This window comes from Erythrolamprus reginae, chromosome 1 (assembly GCF_031021105.1).
Source record: "Erythrolamprus reginae isolate rEryReg1 chromosome 1, rEryReg1.hap1, whole genome shotgun sequence".
In the NCBI taxonomy this organism is placed as follows: Eukaryota; Metazoa; Chordata; class Lepidosauria; order Squamata; family Dipsadidae; genus Erythrolamprus; species Erythrolamprus reginae.
The window spans coordinates 422824488-422847192 of NC_091950.1; the positions used below are offsets into that span (position 1 = coordinate 422824488).

Consider the following 22705-nt stretch of genomic DNA (forward strand, 5'->3'; position numbering starts at 1 on the left):
CTGCAACCTTCTGACAAGAAGCATTCAATGGGGAAGCCAAATTCACTTAATGACCGCTTGATTCACTTAACAGCTCCGGAGAGGGGCGGCATACAAATATAATAAATAAATAAATAAAATAAATAAACTAGAGTGATTCACTTCACTTGGAGTCTTCTTGCGCTGAGGGTGTTGCTTCGAACCCTGACATTGGAGCTAGAAGGTCGTAAAATTGGGCAAGTCTCACATAACAACCGCCCTGATTAGCGACGGAAATTATCATCCCAATTGTGGTCGTTAAATCAAGAACCATAAGTGATCATTCCTATCACTCAGTACAGTTGATAGCTGGACTGGCTTAGGATGATGAGAGGTAGTCCTCAACGTATGGCCAAAATTGAGCCCAACATTTGCCCTTTAATGATGCCCACTGATAAGTTCTAGTTTTAATTCTAGTTCCTAATTTAGAATTTCGGTTTTAGGTCTAGTTCCAAATTTAGAATTTCTTTCAACCAATTTCTAATCACGGCCAAAAAAAATTCTGCTTCTGGGAATTTTGACTTATTTTATGAACTGTCTTGCCACAATTGTTAAGTGAATGACTGCAGTTGCTATGTTAGTCACATGGTCGTTAAGTGAATCGGGCTTCCCCTATCGACTTGCCCGGTCAGAAGGTCGCAAAAGGGGGGGAATCGCGTCCCCCCCCCAGGAACGTGAGTTGGTGGCCAAGCGTCTGAGTTTTGATGCGGCAATGACCACAAGTATGAAAACTGGTCATAATAAAGTCACTTTTCGTCAGTGACGTTGTAACTTTGAATGGTCACTAAATAAACTGTTGTAAATCGAGGATATAACCAGGGTGTCTGCAGGATCTTTCCAAAAAATAAAGACCACCGCTTGGACCACAAAGCCTGTTTCCTTTTTTCAGTAAGTTATTATTGTCAAATAAATTTTATTTCTGGTTTGCTTTTTGCTCCTTTGAGCAAAGAGGCTATTTTGGGTTGACCTCAAGGGAGTCGAGTTCTCCTTTCTTCTTCCGGCCAGAAATAATGAATGTTTTTCGTTGAATGAATGTTTGAGGGGTTTTATACTGTTTTATATTTTTCATATTGTTTGTAAGCTGCCCAGAGTCCGTAAGGAGTTTGGGCGGCTTATAAATTTAATAATTAAATTAAATTAAATTAAATTAAAATTAAATTAAATTCCTTTATTCACATCATTTCCCCAAATTGTTCTGCCGGTTTTGTCCCCCAAAATAAAAGTCCTCCACAAAAAAATTTACACACTACAGGTAGTCCTCGACTTACGACAGTTCTTTTAGCATCCATTCAAAGTTACAACAGCACTGAAAAAAGTGACTTATGACCATTTTTCACAGTTAACGACCGTTGCAGCATTCTCCAATTGAAATGGTATATAAGTTCTCCTGCTTGAGCGAAGGGCTGGACTAGAAGACCTCCAAGGTCCCTTCCAACCCTATTCAATTCCATTCTTAAATTCAGATGTGGTTGACAACCGACTCATATTTATGACGGTCACAGCATCTGGGAAGGGGGGGGTGTCACACGATCCACTTTTGCGACCTTCCACAAAGCAAAGTCAATGGGGAAGCCTGATTCACTTAACAACCACATGATAAAAGACATAGAAACATAGAAGACTATTAAAAACACTTCCCTCCTGAACCTTATTTAACCCTTTAACATATTTAAATGTTTCGATCATGTCCCCCCTTTTCCTTCTGTCCTCCAGACCAGTGACTTTCAACCTTTTTTGAGCCGCGGCACATTTTTTACATTTATGAAACCCTGGGGCACATTGAGCGGGAGGGGGGGCGGCTAAAAAAAGGTTTGGACAAAAAAATTATCTCTCTCTTCCTCCCCTTCGCTCTATTTCTTTCTCCTTAACTCTTTCTCTCCCTTCCTTCCTTCCTCTTTCTTTCTCTCTCTCTCCATCCCTCTTTCTTTCTCTTCCTTCCTTCCTTTTTTGCTTTCTCTCTCCCTCCCTACGTCCCTCTATGTCTTTCTCTCTCTCTTTCCCTCCCACTCTTTCTCTCTCTCTCTTACTTTCTTTCTCTCTCTCTCTCTTTCTCTTGTTCTCTTTCTCTCTTTCTTTCTTTCTTTCTCTCTTGTTCTCTTTATCACTCGCTCTTTCTTTCTCTTTCTTTCTTTCTCTCTCTTGCTTTCTTTCTCTCTGAGCTTCGCGGCACACCTGACCATGTCTCGCGGCACACTAGTGTGCCACGGCACACTGGTTGAAAAACACTGCTCCAGACTATACAGATGGAGTTCATGAAGTCTTTCCTGATATGTTTTATGCTTAAGACCTTCCACCATTCTTGTAGCCCGTCTTTGGACCCGTTCAATTTTGTCAATATCTTTTTGTAGGTGAGGTCTCCAGAACTGAACACAGTATTATTCCAAATGTGGTCTCACCAGCGCTCCATATAAGGAGATCCCAATCTCCCTCTTCCTGCTTGTTATACCTCTAGCTATGCAGCCAAGCATCCTACTTGCTTTTCCTACTGCCCGACCACACTGCTCACCATTTTGAGACTGTCAGAAATCTCAACCCCTCAATCCTTCTCTTCTGAAGTTTTTGCTAACACAGAACTGCCAATGCAATACTCAGATTGAGGATTCCTTTTGCCCAAGTGCATTATTTTACATTTGGAAACATTAAACTGCAGTTTCCATTGCTTTGACCATTTATCTAGTAAAGCTAAATCCTTTACCATATTACAGACCCCTCCCGGAATATCAACCCTATTGCACACTTTAGAGTCATCGGTAAATAGGCAAACCTTCCCTACCAAACCTTCCCCTATGTCACTCACAAATATATTAAAAAGAATAGGACCCAGAGCATACCCTTGTGGCACACCGCTTGTAACCTGACTCTGCTCAGAATACTCGCCATTAACAATAACTCTCTGATGTCTACGCTTCAGCCAGCTGCAAATCCATTGAACTATCCAGGGATTAAGTCCAATCTTCACTAATTTATCTATCAGCTCTTTATGTGGAACCGTATCAAAGGCTTTGCTGAAGTCCAGGTAGGCAATATCCACGGCACCACCTTCATCCAACACCTTTGTGACATAGTCAAAGAAATATATTATTATTTTTTGCTGGAGAACTTTAATTAAAATCCAGGCCATTTGCAGATGTTTGTCTTCTGAAGTAATTCTTTTTTATTTCCTAATTTAATTGTTGATCGCTCTAGAGAGCTGGGCTGATCCGACTTACAACCATTCATTTAACGAATGTTTGTTACTATGGTACTGAAAAAAGTTGTCATGGCAAAATGTTTTTGCCATGATTCACTTAATGACGGTGGCAAGAAAGGAGGTAAAATGGGGAAAATCCACTTAACAACTGTCTCACTTGGCATTCGCTGGCTGGGGAATTCTGGGAGTTGAAGTCCAGATATCTTCAAGTTGCCAAGGTTGGGGAAAACACTGATTTAGAGAAAGGGGGGGGGGGGGAGATTCACTTAGCGAATGTTTCACATAGCAAGAAAAATTGAGGGCCCAATTGCAGTCGTAAATCAAAGACTAGCTAAAATCTTTCTTTTCCCACAGGAAAAACATTTAGTATTATTTATTTGCTGGTTTGCTAATGAGACAGCTTTTGATCGTTATTAATAAACCACCCAGGGTTTATAAATGCACTAGATGGCCGGTGCTATAAACCCTTTAAATATGTAATAAATAATAAGTCTTCTTAAATCTATCTACATGCGGAGTCGGGGGAAAAAACCCGACTTGATGAGACAGAATGAATGAATTATTGTATTTACTGAGGCCAGGAAATATGTTAAATCTTGTGTGAGATTGTGATCCCGCTATATAGAGCACTGGTGAGACCACATTTGGAATAATACTGTGTCCAGTTTTGGAGACCTCACCTACAAAAAGATATTGACAAAATTGAACATGTCCAAAGACGGGCGACAAGAATGGTGGAAGGTCTTAAGCATAAAACGCATAGAAACATAGAAACATAGAAGTCTGACGGCAGAAAAAGACCTCATGGTCCATCTAGTCTGCCCTTATTCTATTTTCTGTATTTTATCTTAGGATGGATATATCCCAGGCATGTTTAAATTCAGTTACTATGGATTTATCTACCATGTCTGCTGGAAGTTTGTTCCAAGGATCTACTACTCTTTCAGTCAAATAATATTTTCTCATGTTGCTTTTGATCTTTCCCCCAACTAACTTCAGATTGTGTCCCCTTGTTCTTGTGTTCACTTTCCTATTAAAAACACTTCCCTCCTGGACCTTATTTAACCCTTTAACATATTTAAATGTTTCGATCATGTCCCCCCTTTTCCTTCTGTCCTCCAGACTAGACAGATTGAGTCCATTAAGTCTTTCCTGATACGTTTTATGCTTAAGACCTTCCACCATTCTTGTAGCCCGTCTTTGGACCCGTTCAATTTTGTCAATATCTTTTTGTAGGTGAGGTCTCCAGAACTGAACACAGTATTCCAAATGGGGTCTCACCAGCGCTCTATATAGGGGGATCACAATCTCCCTCTTCCTGCTTGTTATACCTCTAGCTATGCAGCCAAGCATCCTACTTGCTTTTCCTACCGCCTGACTGCACTTAATGAACTCAATCTGTATAGTCTGGAGGACAGAAGGAAAAGGGGGGACATGATGAAAACATTTAAATACGTTAAAGGGTTAAATAAGGTTCAGGAGGGAAGTGTTTTTAATAGGAAAGTGAACACAAGAACAAGGGGACACAATCTGAAGTTAGTTGGGGGAAAGATCAAAAGCAACATGACAAAATATTATTTGACTGAAAGAGTCGTAGATGCTTGGAACAAACTTCCAGCAGACGTGGTTGGTAAATCCACAGGAACTGAATTTAAACATGCCTGGGATAAACATATGGGAAAGATAAAATGCAGGAAATAGTATAAGGGCAGACTAGAAGGACCATGAGGTCTTTTTCTGCCCTCAGTCTTCTATGTTTCTATTCAGGGTGTGTAAACTAATTAATTACCTCGCATCCGGAATTGGATGGAAATGAGGAATGTTTTGCTGCAAAGTGAAAGAGACAAGATAGATGTTTCCGCCGTTTCTCCGGGAGAAGTGAGTTTTAATATTGCATGATAAAAATGTTTGAAAGTAGCTTGAACCTGACCCAGAGATAAGAAGATGTTTGAAGTTGACAGCCTGCTCATTAGAAAGAATTTATGACTTTGTAGTAGCCTGTGAGACTGTAATGCACTTGCATGCTGGAGATGTATACTGACGAATTCCAATGTGGAAGAAAATAAATAAAGAAGTGTTGTTTTTGAAAATACAAGCCCGTAAAGAGCAAGGGCGCATTATTTATTTATTTATTGATTGATTGATTGATTTGATTTGTATGCCGCCCCTCTCCGTAGACTCGGGGCGGCTCACAACATACAATAAAACAGTTCATAACAAATCTAATAAATTTTTTTTTAAAAACATTAAAAACCCCCATTATTAAACCAGATATACACACAGACATACCATACACAAATTGTATTGGCCCGAGGGGGCAGGGGGAATGCCTCAATTCCCCCATGGTTGACGGCAGAGGTGAGTTTTAAAGAGTTTACGGAAGGCAAGGAGGGTGGGGGCAGTTCTAATCTCCTGGGGGAGCTGGTTCCAGAGAGTCGGGGCCGCCACAGAGAAGGCTCTTCCCTTGGGACCCACCAGACGACATTGTTTAGTCGACGGGACCCGGAGAAGGCCAACTCTGTGGGACCTAATAGGTCGCTGGGATTCATGTGGCAGAAGGCGGTCCCGGAGATATTCTGGTCCGATGCCATGAATTATTGGAGCAGCCAGCTAGACCAGAACAACGACATTCATGGAGCCTGCCCAGCTGACGAGGGTCGTAAAACGGGAGGGTCAAGTGACCAACCCAATTTTACAACCTTTTCTTTTGCAGCGGCCATTAAGCAAACCATTCCATTTGTTAAGTGAGACACACAATCGTTAAGCAAAACCTGGTTTCCCTCGTTACTTGTCATAAAGGGTTGCAAATGGCGGTCAACATGACCCTGGGTTGCTTCAACTATCATAAATCCATGCTGGTTTGTATTTGGCCATTTTGATATTACGATTCAGGGAATGCTATGATGGTCATAAGTGTGAGGATTGGTCTTAAGTCAGTTTTTTTAAGGGTCACTGTAACGTTGAATGGTTGCTAAATGACTATTAAGTACTGTACAGCATTTCCCTCCTGTTCTTGTGCACAGTTGCAGTCCCTTTGCCCTCCACTAGGGGCATTCTCGGGAAGCTCTCCATCGTATGCTGCCACCTGGTGGAGCAGGCGGGAACTGACTCACCTTGTCTTGGCTGTTGAGTTCGTGGTAAGGGATGTGAGCGGGCAGGTACGTATGCAAGAGGGCGCAGAAAGCCAGGCCGTCGCTCCAGCTGCTGCTGAAGTTGGTGATGTCGATATTCTGCAAAGGCAACGAGAGGAGAGGAATGAGACGCCCTGATGATGTCGCCTAGTTGGGTCACAAAACGTCGGCAGGGAAATTAACGAAGCTCAGATAGCCCAGCGTCTTCCTCCTCCTCCAGGCTCCTCATTCACTCCCTTCTCACACTGATGGTTTTACCTAGTTGGGTCATGAAAGGTCTGCAGGAAAACCAGGTTGGGAGAGAACCAAGGAGTCTGTCTCTCCTTCCTTCCCATTCTCAGCACTTTCTTTCCTTCTTCCTTCTCTTCTCACTCTCATTACCTTAATTCCTTACTATCACTTCCCCCCTCCCTTCTTCATTCCCTTCACTCCCTCTCCAGACCTTCCTTCCTTCCCACCCTTCCATCCTCCCTCCGTTCCCCCCTCTTTCCAGATCTTCCTTCCTTTCTCATCATTTTCTCCCTCCCTTCCTCTCCAGACCTTCCTTTCTTCCTTCTCACACTTTCCTCCTTCCTTCGTCCCTCTTCAAACCTTCCTTATATCTCCCACCCCTTCCTTCTCGCACTTCCCTTCCTTCCTTCCTCCCTCCCTCTTTTCCTTTCTTTCCTCCTTCTTTCCCTTCCTTCTCACACTTCCCTCCTCCCTCCCTTTCCTCCCTCCCTCTTCAAACCTTCCTTCCCTCTCCCCCCCTCCCTCCCTTTCATCCCTCCCTCCTTCCTTTCCTTCCTCTCTCTTCAAACTTTCCTTCCTTCCTTTCTTTTCCCTTCCTCCTTCCTTCTCACTCTTTCCTCCCTCCCTCCCTCCTTCTTTCCTCCCTCCCTCCCTCCCTCTTCAAACCTTCCTTCCCTCTCCCCCCTCCCTCCCTTTCATCCCTCCCTCCTTCCTTTCCTTCCTCTCTCTTCAAACTTTCCTTCCTTCCCTCTCCCCCCTTACTTCCTTTCATCCCTCCCTCCTTCCTTTCCTTCCTCCCTCTTCAAACCTTCCTTCCTTCCTTTCTTCTCCCTACCTTCTTCCTTTCACCCTCCCACTCCCTTTTTCCAAACCTCCCTCCCATTTTAACTTTGGTCAACTTTGCTTTGCTTTTATCTCCTGCTTTTCTTTATCAACAGACACAAAAGATCTTACGGGAAGTAAAAAATGAAGACTTTAAACCTCGGTCACCCATCAGCTTTAGGCCAAAACAACTTACGAGAGAATATTTGATGGAGGAAAAAATAGACCAGGACTTTTATCTGCACCTGTAGCCCTTGACTTACAACTGTGACTGAACCCACAATCATGGTTGCTAAGTCATGCTTGGTCATTAAACGGGTCTTGATCATGTGGACCCCGCCTCATTTTATAACCTTTATGCCCATGATTATTAAGCAAACACTGCGTCTGTCATTAAGCAAGCCCATTGCTTGTTATGGGCTTTTCTCTCCTTTTTTTGCCAGAAACCAGAACTGAGGTAGTCCTCGGTTTATGACGGGTTGCTTAATGGCCTTTCCAAGTTATGACAGACCCACTCCCCCAAATCTACTTATGACCCTTGTACATACATTCCCACAGTCACATGACCATATTTCAGGTGTCTGACAATTCGATCTTACTTACTTACTTACTTATTTACTTATCTACTTATTTATTTATTTATTTATGTGTTTGTTTGTTTGTTTAATGATAGAATAAAGTGTTCTGCGATCACAATTTATAACTCTCATTTTGTTTTTGCCAATTTCTGCTCCTTTTGACCAGTTTCCAGGAAGGGGGGGGGGAGAGAAAAGAATAGAATAGAAATGAGAATAGAATAGAATACAAAAAGGAAAGAACAGAATAGAATAGAATATAGAATAGAAAAGAAATGGGAATAGAATAGAATAAAAATGAGAATAGAATAGAAATGAGAATAGAATAGAAAAAGGAAAGAACAGAATAGAATAGAATAAAATAAAGAATAGAAAAGAAAAGAAATTAGAATAGAATAGAATAGAAAAAGGAAAGAATAGAATAGAACAGAATTGAGAATAGAATAGAATAGAAATGAAAATAGAATAAAATATAATTCTTTATTGACCAAGTGTGATTGGACACACAAGGAATTTGTCTTTGGTGCAGATGCTCTCAGTGTACATAAAAGAAAAGTTAAGTTTGTCAAGAATCATGAGGTTAAAAAACCCTTAATGACTGTCATAGGCCACAAATAAACAATAGGAAAAACAAAATAATAAAAGCCGATAGAAGTACATTTGATCTGCTTAACGACCGTGATGGTTGCTTAACTGCCATCGCAAAAACAAAGTTCCGGCCCTCTCTCGACCTCTGAGCGTCATGTCTTCTGACAGCAATTTTGAGCTCTATCCCGTCGTAATTCGAGGACCACCTGTAATGTGGTTCGGTTTTGACAAGGGGGCTTTCCCAAAGCTGGATAAACAATCCCGAATTGAGCAAAAGTGGTTTTCTTTTTCTTTTTGTTAATCCCACACAAAGTCATTATCCAAGCAAAATGGTGACACTTAAATAAGGGACTTTTTTTCCTGATAACGGGAGGGCGGGGGGGGGGGGGGGGCGGGGAATGAGTTTCTGATAAGCCGTCCTGGGGAATAAAAGGGAGGAGAAAATATATGGGAAAGCAATGATTCACAACATTAACGAATAAAGCAAAATTCCCTTGGAATTATTCAGCCAAATTACATGTAATTGATGGGGTAATTTTTCCTGGCCTTCCTACTTAAGCAAGGGGGGCAGGGGGTTGGACTAGAAGACCTCCAAGGTCCCTTTCCAATTCTTTTATTCTGTATAGAAAGATAGAAGACTGACGGCAGAAAAACACCTCCTGGTCCATCTAGTCTGCCCTTATACTATTTTTGTATTTTATCTTAGGGTGGATCTATGTTTATCCCAGGAAGTTTGTTCCAAGGATCTACTACTCTTTCAGTAAAATAATATTTTCTCATGTTGCTTTTGATCTTTCCCCCAACTAACTTCAGATTGTGTCCCCTTGTTCTTGTGTTCACTTTCCTATTAAAAACACTTCCCTCCTGGACCTTATTTAACCCTTTGACATATTTAAATGTTTCGATCATGTCCCCCCTTTTCCTCCGTCCTCCAGACTCTACAGATGGAGTTCATGAAGTCTTTCCTGATACGTTTTATGCTTAAGACCTTCCACCATTCTTGTAGCCCGTCTTTGGACCCGTTCAATTTTGTCAATATCTTTTTGTAGGTGAGGTCTCCAGAACTGGACACAGTATTCCAAATGTGGTCTCACCAGCGCTCTATATAAGGGGATCACAATCTCCCTCTTCCTGCTTGTGATACCTCTAGCTATGCAGCCAAGCATCCTACTTGCTTTCCCTACCGCCTGACTGCACTGCTCACCCATTTGGAGACTGTCAGAAATCACTGCCCCTAAATCCTTCTCTTCTGAAGTTTTTGCTAGCACAGAAGGGCCAATGCAATACTCAGATTGAGGATTCCTTTTCCCCAAGTGCATTATTTTATGTTTTAATCCTGAATTCCCAGAATGTTTTAATCCTGAATTCCCAGCCTGCAACAAAAGCCTTATTTAACGGGACAAACTTCCGCACAATTATTGTTGAACTGAGCTTTGTTTCGGCTGCAGAACAACAACACAATCGATCAACCCGCAATTAAAATGCACGAAGATGAAACCAAAGGAGCTTTTGAGGGCTCGTGTTCCAAATCCGCGATCGATGCCACCTCCTCCCGGCAAAATTAAGACGGCATGTGGACTTAAAATTAAGAGGCCACGCATTCGGGTGGCATGTAGTCCACACACACACCCAGTGTGTATGTGGACAATGGTTGTGATGCATCCAGCCCCTCCTTTTAATTGTCGGAAGGTCTTAATTTGATTCGAGAGCTTGGCTGAGATTGGATTAGTTTACTTTGGCACTTTCTCCCAATCCGGAGAAGAACAAAGAGTCACACAGTACACAAACTGCCAAATGGGTGGGTGCGCGTGCGTGAGTGTGTGAGATCAGATTTCCTGCGAACAGAGCTGCATCGACGGGGATGAAACAACAGTGTACAAGGGCCCCGTTTATTATTTATTATTTCATTAATTAAATTTGTATTGTCACATCCTGGATCCTGGCAGTGAAACACCCCATTTTTGAGGTGGATAGTATGGGTGTGAGAGAGAAAACATAGAAGATTGAGTAGTAGTGGTAGTAGTACTGAAAGAGTAGCAGATGCTTGGAACAAACTTCCAGCAGACGTGGTTGGTAAATCCACAGTAACTGACTTTAAACATGCCTGGGATAAACATAGATCCACCCTAAGATAAAATACAGGAAATAGTATAAGGGCAGACTAGGTGGACCATGAGGTCTTTTTCTGACGTCAGTCTTCTATGTTTCTGTGTTTCTATTCTGGCTGGGGTCTGGGGGAGTATGGGAGTGGAAGTCCTCCCCTCTTAAAGCATTGATGGCTGGGGGATTATGGGAATGGAAGTCCTCCCCTCTTAAAGCATCCTGGCTGGGGGATTCTGGGAGTGGAAGTCCTCCCCTCTTAAAGCATTGAGGGCTGGGGGATTCTGGGAGTGGAAGTCCACCCCTCTTAAAGCATCCTGGTTGGGGGATTCTGGGAGTGGAAGTCCTCCCCTCTTAAAGCATTGAGGGCTGGAGGATTCTGGGAGTGGAGGTCCTCCCCTCTTAAAGCATCCTGGTTGGGGGATTCTGGGAGTGGAAGTCCTCCCCTCTTAAAGCATCCTGGCTGGGGGATTCTGGGAGTGGAAGTCCACCCCTCTTAAAGCATTGTGGCTGGGGAATTCTGGGAGTGGAAGTCTTCCCCTCTTAAAGCATTGATAGCTGGGGGATTCTGGGAGTGGAAGTCCTCCCCTCTTAAAGCATTGAGGGCTGGGGGATTCTGGGAGTGGAAGTCCTCCCCTCTTAAAGCATTGAGGGCTGGGGGATTCTGGGAGTGGAAGTCCACCCCTCTTAAAGCATCCTGGCTGGGGGATTCTGGGAGTGGAAGTCCTCCCCTCTTAAAGCATTGATGACTGGGGGATTCTGGAAATGGAAGTCCTCCCCTCTTAAAGCATTGATAGCTGGGGGATTCTGGGAGTGGAAGTCCTCCCCTCTTAAAGCATCCTGGCTGGGGGATTCTGGGAGTGGAAGTCCTCCCCTCTTAAAGCATTGAGGGCTGGGGGATTCTGGGAGTGGAAGTCCACCCCTCTTAAAGCATCCTGGCTGGGGGATTCTGGGAGTGGAAGTCCTCCCCTCTTAAAGCATTGATGACTGGGGGATTCTGGAAGTGGAAGTCCTCCCCTCTTAAAGCATTGATAGCTGGGGGATTCTGGGAGTGGAAGTCCTCCCCTCTTAAAGCATCCTGGCTGGGGGATTCTGGGAGTGGAAGTCCTCCCCTCTTAAAGCATTGAGGGCTGGGGGATTCTGGGAGTGGAAGTCCACCCCTCTTAAAGCATTGTGGCTGGGGGATTCTGGGAGTGGAAGTCCTCCCCTCTTAAAGCATTGAGGGCTGGGGGATTCTGGGAGTGGAAGTCCACCCCTCTTAAAGCATTGAGGCTGGGGGATTCTGGGAGTGGAAGTCCTCCCTTCTTAAAGCATTGAGGGCTGGGGGATTCTGGGAGTGGAAGTCCACCCCTCTTAAAGCATTGTGGCTGGGGGATTCTGGGAGTGGAAGTTCTCCCCTCTTAAAGCATTGAGGGCTGGGGGATTCTGGGAGTGGAAGTCCTCCCCTCTTAAAGCATTGAGGGCTGGGGGATTCTGGGAGTGGAAGCCCTCCCCTCTTAAAGCATTGAGGGCTGGGGGATTCTGGGAGTGGAAGTCCTCCCCTCTTAAAGCATTGATGGCTGGGGGATTCTGGGAGTGGAAGTCCACCCCTCTTAAAGCATCCTGGCTGAAGGATTCTGGGAGTGGAAGTCCACCCCTCTTAAAGCATCATGGCTGGGGCATTCTGGGAGTGGGAGTCCACCCGTCTCCAAATGGCCAAGGCTAACAAAGGCTGGTTTCGTTGGGGCCTTGTTTGCAAAGCCTTTTGTCCGAGAGGATCCAGGACAAAAGTCAACGGGAGAAGAAACCTGGCGGAAGCCACAAGGGAAATGTCCCTCTTGGCCAAGGGTCCCTGGACAATGGGAGGAGGACCTCCGAGGCCCTGTCCACCCGTTGCATCCTGTCTACCCCACGTCCAGGAGGCCTTTGAGGAAGGGGGAAACATTGAAACCCCCTCCGAAGGAGGCACCCCGGCCACGTCAGCAGCGACCTTGAAAGCTGAAGATCTCAGGAAGGTCTCCAGGAGAATTATGGGACCCCCGGAAATTCAGGAAAGAAAAGGATCAGCAGACAAAAGCCGGAGAGGGGGACGAAGTGGTCAAAGGCTTGGTGGAGCAGCCAAGTCCCCCCAAGCCAGCATCCTGTTTCCCACAGAGGCCAGCTGGCAATGTCCAGCAAGCAGTGGAGCAGATTGGGAAGACAACGTTCTTGTGCTTAGCAACAGCGACTCACTATGCAGATTATTATTATTATTATTTATTAGATTTGTATGCCGCCCCTCTCCATAGACTCGGGGCGGCTCACAACAATAATAAAACAATATATAATAATTAAAAGTCACTAAAAGCCCCTTATTAAAAAAGAAAACATACACACAAACATACCATGCACAAACTGTGTAGGCCTGGGGGAGATGTCTCAGTTCCCCCAAGCCTGGCAGACAGAGGTGGGTTTTAAGGAGTTTATGAAAGACAAGGAGGGTGGGGGCAATTCTAATCTCCGGGGGGAGCTGGTTCCAGAGGGTCGGGGCCGCCACAGAGAAGGCTTTTCCCCTGGGTCCCGCCAGACGACATTGTTTAGTCGACGGGACCCGGAGAAGGCCCACTCTGTGGGACCTAACCGATCGCTGGGATTCATACGGCAGAAGGCGGTCTCGGAGATATTCTGGCCTGATGCTATGTAGGGCTTTATAGGTCATAACCAACACTTTGAATTGTGACTGGAAACTGATCGGCAACCAATGCAGAGTGCGGAGTGTTGGAGTGACATGGGCATACTTAGAGAAGCCCATGATTGCTCTCGCAGCTGCATTCTGCACGATCTGAAGTTTCCAAACACTCTTCAAAGGTAGCCCCATGTAGAGAGCATTGCAGTAGTCGAGCCTTGAGGTGATGAGGGCATGAGTGACTGTGAGCAGTGAGTCCCGGTCCAGATAGGGCCGCAACTGGTGCATCAGGCGGACCTGGGCAAACGCCCCCCTCGCCACAGCTGAAAGATGGTTCTCTAATGTGAGCTGTGGATCGAGGAGGACGCCCAAGTTGCGGACCCTCTCCGAGGGGGTCAATAATTCCCCCCCCCCCCTGGGGTTATGGACGGGCAGATAGAATTGTCCCTGGGAGGCAAAACCCACAGCCACTCCGTCTTGTCAGGGTTGAGTTTGAATCTGTTGACACCCATCCAGGCCGGCCTATAACTGACACCAAAGTGGTAGGAATAGCCAACGCTCCAGAAGATAGGTGCAAAATACAGAAGGCTGTTGACAGACTTGAATACTGGGTGCTATCTAACAAAATGAAGTTCAATGGTGAAAAGAGTAAAGTTCTACATTTAGGCAAGAAAAACAAAATACACAGGTACAGTATATGTGATAGTAACAGTATAGGAACTGTGAGAGATCTTGGAGTCCTAGTGAAGTGTTTCCCAACTGTGGCAACTTGAAGATATTTGGACTTCAACTCCCAGAATTCCCCAGCCAGCGAATGCTGGCTGGGGAATTCTGGGAGTTGAAGTCCAGGTATCTTCAAGTAGCCAAGGTTGGGAAACACTGTCCCTAGTGGACAACCATTTAAATAGGAGCCAGCAGTTTGGAGCAGCTGCCAAAAAACCCAACACAATTCTAGGCTGCATCAACAGAGGGAGAGAATCAAGATCACGTGAAGTGTTAGTACCACTTTATAAGGCCTTGGGAAGGCCACACTTGGAATATTTACATCCGGTTTTGGTCGCTACAATGCAAAAAGGATATTGAGACTCTAGAAAAAGTGCAGAGAAGAGCGACAAAGAGGATTAAGGGAACCGGAGGCTAAAATATATATAAAGAATGGTTACTAGAATTGAGTATTTCTGCTTTAATGAAAAGAAGGAGCAGGGGAGACATGACAGCAACTTAAAACTAAGGAGAAATTTCCTGACAGTCAGAACGGTTGATCAGTGGAACTCCTTGCCTCCAGAAGTTGTGAATGCTTTAACACTGGAAGTTTTAAAGCAGATGTTGGATAACCGTTTGTCTGAAGTGGTGTAGGGTTTCCTGCCTAAGCAGGGGGTTGGACTAGAAGACCTCCAAGGTGCCTTCCAACTCTGTTGTTGTTACATAGAAACATAGAAGTCTGACGGCAGACAAAGACCTCCTGGTCCATCTAGTCTGCCCTTATACTATTTTCTGTATTTTATCTTAGGATGGATCTATGTTTATGCCAGGCATGTTTAAATTCAGTTACTGTGGATTTACCTACCACGTCTGCTGGAAGTTTGTTCCAAGGATCTACTACTCTTTCGCACCAGACACTACATATCTCGTGTGAAAGGCGGGAAAAGAAAGATTTTAGCGAGGGGAGCAATTCTGCCTTCAACTTACGAGCAAACGACTGATGCAAGTCACGTTTTTAATAGTGTCATTGTTCCTTTGAGTGATCTCTAAACAGACGTTGTTAAACCGAGGACGATCTGTTTAGAAAAATCTATCCCTGTTTTCAGTATTCACTTATAACAATCCAGACGCCCAGTGTCGTAATGAGATGGATGAGGATAATTAAAACGTTGAACGCCGCGGTCTAAATATTTGAGCCGTGTTCAGCTGACGGCAGCCCAGACCTCGGGCGTGTATCAACCATAATCACAAACATGATGGAGAGAAAAAGAAATTGAGAAAAGAACAGCGTTAATTTAGCGTTAATTGGCCCGGGTCAGATGGATGTTTCCTCTGAGTTAATTGGCTAATTTTTAATCGGATTTTCGTTCTAAGTATCACGTTCTGCAGTTGAGCTAGGACTACAAGACCCAAATGCCTGGGCCACCTAAAATGATTTTTCCCAGAAGCGAAACATTCAGATCAAACATCAAATTTTGATGGAAAATTCAGATCAAAGATGCAGTTGTGCAAAGACTATAATACCCAGGTGCCTGGGCTCCAATTATGTTAAGACCACAATAGCCAGATGCCTGGGCTTCAGTTGTGCTAAGACTACAAGACCCAGATGCCTGGGCTTCAGTTCAGCTTAGACTACAAGGCCCAGGTGCCTGGGCTCCAATTATGCTAAGATCACAATAGTCAGGTGCCTGGGCTTCAGCTGTGCTAAGACTACAAGACCCAGATGCCTGGGCTTCAGTTCAGCTTAGACTACAAGAACCAGGTGCCTGGGCTCCAATTATGCTAAGACCACAATAGCCAGGTACCTGGGCTTCAGCTGTGCTAAGACTACAAGATCCAGATGCCTGGGCTCCAATTATGCTAAGACTATAATACCCAGGTACCTGGGCTCCAGTTAGAAACATAGAAACATAGAAGAAGATTGACGGCAGAAAAAGACCTCATGATCCATCTAGTCTGCCCTTATATTATTTACTGCATTTTATCTTAGGATGGATCTATGTTTATCCCAGGCATGTTTCAATTCACTTACTGTGGATTTACCAACCACGTCTGCTGGAAGTTTGTTCCAAGGATCTACTCCTCTTTCAGTAAAATAATATTTTCTCATGTTGCTTTTGATCTTTCCCACAACTAACTTCAGATTGTGTCCTCTTGTTCTTGGGTTCACTTTCCTATTAAAACACTTCCCTCTTGGACCTTATTTAACCCTTTAACATATTTAAATGTTTCGATCATGTCCCCCCTTCTGTCCTCCAGACTATACAGATGGAGTCCATGAAGTCTTTCCTGATACGTTTTATACTTCAGACCTTCCACCATTCTTGTAGCCCGTCTTTGGACCCGTTCAATTTTGTCAATATCTTTTTGTAGGTGAGGTCTCCAGAACTGAACACAGTATTCCAAATGTGGTCTCACCAGCGTTCTATATAGCGGGATCATAATCTCCCTCTTCCTGCTTGTTATACAGTTGTGCTAAGACTACAAATCCCATGTGCCTCGGCCATCCAAAATGTTTGCCCCAGATGCTAAATGAGGCTCCATACTCATCGTAAGTTGAGGACTCCCAGTGGCGAGAGAATGAGAACCCATTTACGGTATGTTTTTTCAAAACTTGGGATTTGGGAGGGTGGGCGGGTGGGATCGCTTCTTTTTAAAAGGTTTCGTTATGGTCCCCCCAGCAAGTAATTCAGATTTTTGACAGATTTTTCTCAAAGGGGCGACGAGGAGGGTCAGAAAAATGATCTCATGCTCATGTTTGCCGCGTCTGGCGTGGAGACGCCGTGCTAAATCATTCTCCAGCAGCTGAAAAACGACACGGCCAAGACGCTCTTGGGTCAGAAAAATCCTGACGGGCAATTATATTCTTAGAAACATAGAAACAGAATATTGAGGGCAGAAAAAGACCTCCTGGTCCATCTAGTCTGCCCTTATACTATTTCCTGTATTTCATCTTACAATGGATCTATGTTTATCCCAGGCATGTTTAAATTCAGTGACTGTGGATTTACCAACCACGTCTGCTGGAAGTTTGTTCCAAGGATCTACTACTCTTTCAGTGAAATAATATTTTCTCACGTTGCTTTTGATCTTTCCCCCAACTAACTTCAGATTGTGTCCCCTTGTTCTTGTGTTCACTTTCCTATTAAAAACACTTCCCTCCTGAACCTTATTTAACCCTTTAACATATTTAAATGTTTCAATCATGTCCCCCCTTTTCCTTCTGTCTTGGAGAACTCCAGAGGTGGGATGCAGCCGCTTTGGGAAAACTGGTAGTAGCAACCTGCGGGTGTGTCTGCTCAGCCACTATGGCACTATGCCGTCCTATTTGGGCAGGTTTTCAAGCCGTGCACATTTATGTCTCCAAATGGGTGAACAGTGCGGTCAGGCAGTAGGAAAAGCGAGTAGGATGCTTGGCTGCATAGCTAGAGGTATAACAAGCAGGAAGAGGGAGCTTGTGATCCCCTTATATAGAATGCTGGTGAGACCACATTTGGAATAATACTGTGTTCAGTTCTGGAGACCTCACCTACAAAAAGATATTGACAAAATTGAACGGGTCCAAAGACGGGCTACAAGAATGGTGGAAGGTCTTAAGCATAAAACGTATCAGGAAAGACTTAATGAACTCAATCTGTCTAGTCTGGAGGACAGAAGGAAAAGGGGGGGACATGATCGAAACATTTAAATATATTCAAGGGTTCAATAAGGTTCAGGAGGGAAGTGTTTTTAATAGGAAAGTGAACACAAGAACAAGGGGACACAATCTGAGGTTAGTTGGGGAAAAGATCAAAAGGAACATGAGAAAATATTATTTTACTGAAAGAGTAGTAGATCCTTGGAACAAACTTCCAGCAGACGTGGTAGATAAATCCACAGTCACTGAATTTAAACATGCCTGGGATAAACAGATAAAATACAGGAAATAGTATAAGGGCAGACTAGATGGACCATGAGGTCTTTTTCTGCCGTCAATCTTCTATGTTTCTATGAACTGTTAGGGAATGGTAGTTATGTCCTCAGACAAAAAAATATTGGAAAAAAGTAAACAATTGGTTGTGTCAAATAACAAACACAAAAATAGAATATACACTAAAGTTTTTTTTACTTGGCATTATGAGAAGGTTTTACTCTAAAAATGTAAAATACTTAATCCTGTACAGTACATAACAACAGCGGCAAGGATTGTATTCGCACAGAATTGGAAAAACCCACAAATACCTGAAGACAACGAGATCATCAAGAAAATATACGAGTGCGCAGAGATGGACAGATTGACAGTGGAATTAAATAATCAAAAAGAATCTGGACAAAATGGTATCAATGGACAAAAAACCTGAAACTCAAACTAAACAGCAAAATAAAACATCAAGAAGTTAAAAAACAATTAAAAGACAATGTTGATAAAAATGTATATATGATGCTGATTCACCTGTAAATATGATTATGTATTGTTTTTAAAACGGAAAAAAAAATCAATAAATATATATATTTTTTAAAATAGAATAGTAATTAGAATAGTAATTAGAATAGTAGAATAGGATAGAATAATTGACGTTTTGTGAGGACTCCTTGATGGAATGGATATTTGTGTGTATGTTTTTTATATACTGGGGTTTGTTAGGCTTCTTAATGTAAAATTGTTAATTTAGATTTTAAATATTAGATTTGTTTTTATCACTGCTGTGAGCCACCCCGAGTCTGCCGAGAGGGGCAGCATACAAATCTAATAAATAATAATAATAATAAGTCAAATAATAAATACGAAGACCTAAAAATCGAGCTGCAACGACTCTGGCATAAGCCAGTGAAAGTGGTCCCAGTGGTACTTGGCACGCTGGGCGCAGTGCCAAAGGATCTCAGCGGACATTTGAAAACCATCGGAATTGACAAAATCTCCATCTGTCAATTGCAAAAGGCCGCTTTACTGGGATCGGCAAACATAATTCGCCGCTACATCACACAGTCCTAGGTGCTTGGGAAGCGCCCGACGGGTGATGAAATACGAAATCCAGCATAGTGATCTCGTTGGCTGTGTACTGACATAATAATAATAATAATAATAATAATAATAATAATAATAATAATAATAATAATAATAATAATATTTCTGCATGTCCCTGTCCCCAAAAAGGATGCCTGGAGTCTTGGTTGCCTCCCCGAAAGCAGGTCAGGGAAACAAAGACCTTTGCTTTGAGGATAGCACAGTCCGGAAGAGCAACGTGGAAAAAAAATAAAAGGCCTCCAGAAAACCAGGCCAAAAATCACAAAGGGCCCTTTTTCCCTTAAAAATCCATCCAGCGGCGGAAATACTTCGGCGGCCGAAAATAAAAGCGAACAGGAACCCAATACGCTTGGCTCTCCTTTGATCCAAGCGGGTGTGCGAAGGTTTATTTTAATTTCTCGGTGGGGGACGGGAGGGGAGAGAGGAAAATTTGTCTTGAAATCATTTCCACAAATCGGGGATTGTCCACGGCGTTGGGATGGATGCTTAAAATCTCAAGTTTTGTTCAGGGTAGCAAACATCGGAAAGCAGAGGAACAGGGCAGAAAATAAGTGGCCCTATGCTGACATCTACTGGTCGTGTCGATATTTGCATCCCGGGTCCAGTAATCCTCAATTTTGGATCAGTATATTTTGGGGAATATTAAAAGAGGCCAAATATTATACACTGCTGAAAAAAATAAAGGGAGCATTCAAAGAACACATCCTAGATCTGAATAAATGAAATATTCTCATTCAATACTTCGTTCTGTACAAAATTGAATGTGCACAACAGCATCTGGCATGGGGGGTTTGAGAAACCTTTCCCCCAGGCTCCTTGTAATTTATGTTTGGTATGTATGTGTTGTCTGGTTTTAATATGATAGGGTTTTAGTTATTTCTTTTAATATTAGATTTGTGCCATTATAATATTGCTTTTATCATTGTTGTGAGCAATGTTCCCTCTAATTTTTTTTCAGTGTGGGCGGAATAGTATAGTGTCTGAGCAGCAGTCCCTTTGGGTCTGGGCGGCATAGTATAAACAAACAAACAAACAAGAAAAAAATTCCCTTCTTTGTTATTAAAAGAAATTAATAATAAAACAAAACCAAAATCTATTACTATTATTGCTATCTTCTCTATTTCTATCCCTGTCTCCTCCCCCCTCTTTCTCTCTCCCACTCTTGCTCTCTCTCTCTCTTTTTCACTTTCTCTCTCCCTCTTTCTATGTCGCTCTGTCTGTTGCTCTCTCTCTCTCTCTTTCTCTCTCTCTCACACTTTCTCTCTTGTTTTCTTTCTCTCTCTCTGTTGCTTTCTTTCTCTCTCACTCTTTCTATCTCTCTTGCTTTCTTTCTCTTGTTCTCTCTCTTGCTATCTCTCTCCCCCCCTCTCTCTTTCTCACTTACTTTCTCTCTCCCTCTCTCTTTCTATCTTGCTCTGTGTTGCTCTCTCTCTCTCTGTCAGAGAGGGGGCTGCGAGAGCACTTTCTCCGAGCGCTTCGGGAACGCCTGCCCTGCCTCTACTGCAGCCCCCTTGCTGAAAGTCCGGGGCGAATGCGCTCTCAGCGAAGGGGCTGCGAGAGGGGTGGGGCGGGTATTCCCGAAGCGCGGAGAAAACCCTCTCTCACAGCCCCCTGGCTGGGAGCGCGGATGACAAGAAGTCGCAGCCGCTACAGCAACCGCCGCTAGAGAAGTCGCGCCCCAAGGCAAGAGGCGGAAGAGGAGAAAGCCGGAGAGGGGGCGGATTGGGCGGGCGGGGGGGCAGCGCCGTGAGGCCAGGGGCGCGAGGGGGCCGGAGGCACCGTGGGGAGGCAGGGGCGGCCGCGGCTCCCTTTCCTTCCAACCATGTCTACTGCCGGTGCCTCCCTGCCCCTGCCCCCCCCGCGGGCTGGCAGGGGGATGGAGGGTGCGTGCCCGTGTAAAAGGGTGCGCAGGGGGGTATTTTGGGGCGCGTGCGTGCGCACGCACACAGCTTGCAGTGAACACTGGTTGTGAGCCGCCCGAGTCTTTGGAGAGGGGCGGTATACAAATCTAATCAATTGAATTGAATTGAATCTGAAATTGTCAATCAGTGTTGCTTCCTAAGTGGACAGTTTAATTTCACAGAAGTTTGATTTACTTGGAGTTATATTATGCTGTTTAAGTGTTCCCTTTATTTTTTGAGCAGTATATATGGACAGTTTGATTTCACAGAAGTTTGATTTACTTGGAGGTATACTGGGTTGTTTAAATGTTCCCTTTATTTTTTGAGCAATATATTTTCCCCAAAGGCGAAATGGAAGAAACGTGTTCTTAAAGGCAGAAAGCAACACCCAACAGCCTCCAGCAGATGCCCGAAGTCTTTAGAGGTGGAGATTTGGGGCCCGTTAAGAAATCCCGGACAACCCATTCACAAAGAAAATGTCTTTGGCACCAAGCAATGGGATTAATAGCTATAGCATGTAGACTTACGTAACGCTTCATAGTGCTTTAACAGCACTCTCTAAGCGGTTTACAGAGTGCCCCCAACACTCTGGGGCCTCATTTGAACCCCCTCGGAAGGATGGAAGGCTGAGTCAACCTTGAAGTTAGCTGTGTCAGAAATAAGTTTATTTCTTGAAATAATATTAGCCGCCTCGAGTCCACGGAGAGGGGCGGCATACAAATCCAATTAATAAAATTTAAATGCAAGAAAATAGTCTGTAACCATAGGAAAGGCTGATGTAAGCCATAATCAGCATGTAATCATGGGTTTTTGTGCTGCAACCTGATTGGCTGTAACTGTATATAAAAGGAATAACACCTTTGCATGGGTGTGGTTTGTGATTTTGTGGTTTGTAGTTAATGGTTTGGGCTTAGTGGTTTGTGCTTAGTGATTAATGGTCAATGCTTAGTGGATGGTTGCACTAGTAGATGTAATAGTAGTTGTATGATAATTTATTTAGAGAAACATTTTTGCTAATAAGAAAAGTAAAATATATTTTTACAAGAAAGCCTGTTGCAGTGTTTTTCCTTGAAGACTTCAATTATTATTATTATTTTATTATTTATTGGATTTGTATGCCGCCCCTCTCCGCAGACTCGGGGCGGCTAACAAAAGTGGTAAAACAACATGAACAATCCAATTAATAAAAACAACTAAAAACCCCTTATTATAAAAAAACCCAAACATACACACAAACATACCATGCATAACTTGTAGTAGCCTAGGGGGAAAGGATAACTTAACTCCCCCATGCCTGGCGACAAAGGTGGGTCTTAAGTAATTTGCGAAAGACAAGGAGGGTGGGGGCCATTCTAATCTCTGGGGGGAGTTGGTTCCAGAGGGCCGGGGCCGCCACAAAGAAGGCTCTTCTCCTGGGGCCCGCCAAACGACATTGTTTGGTCGACGAGACCCGGAGAAGGCCAACTCTGTGGGACGTCATCGGCCACTGGGATTTGTGCGGTAGAAGGCAGTTCTGGATGTATTCTGGCCCAATGCCATGTAGGGCTTTAAAGGTCATTACCAACACTTTGAATTGTGACCGGAAACCGATTGGCAGCCAGTGCAGGCCGCGGAGTGTTGCAGAAACGTGGGCGCATTCTGCACGATCTGAAGTTTCCGAACACTTTTCAAAGGTAGCCCCATGTAGAGAGCGTTGCAGTAATCGAACCTCGAGGTGATGAGGGCATGAGTGACTGTGAGCAATGACTCCCTGTCCAAATAGGGCCGCAACTGGTGCACCAGGCGAACCTGGGCAAAC

The 22705-nt window shown here is 44.0% G+C and overlaps 1 protein-coding gene across 2 annotated transcripts in view; it reads right to left on the reverse strand.

Moving 5' to 3' along the window:
- Positions 1-22705, reverse strand: part of SPECC1 (sperm antigen with calponin homology and coiled-coil domains 1) — a 186360-nt gene that overhangs the window by 14251 nt on the left and 149404 nt on the right. For both annotated transcript variants that reach the window (XM_070735451.1, XM_070735452.1), the window contains one exon: positions 6322-6438. In XM_070735451.1, coding sequence (XP_070591552.1) covers positions 6322-6438 — 117 coding nt within the window. The remainder of the gene's footprint in view (positions 1-6321; positions 6439-22705) is intronic.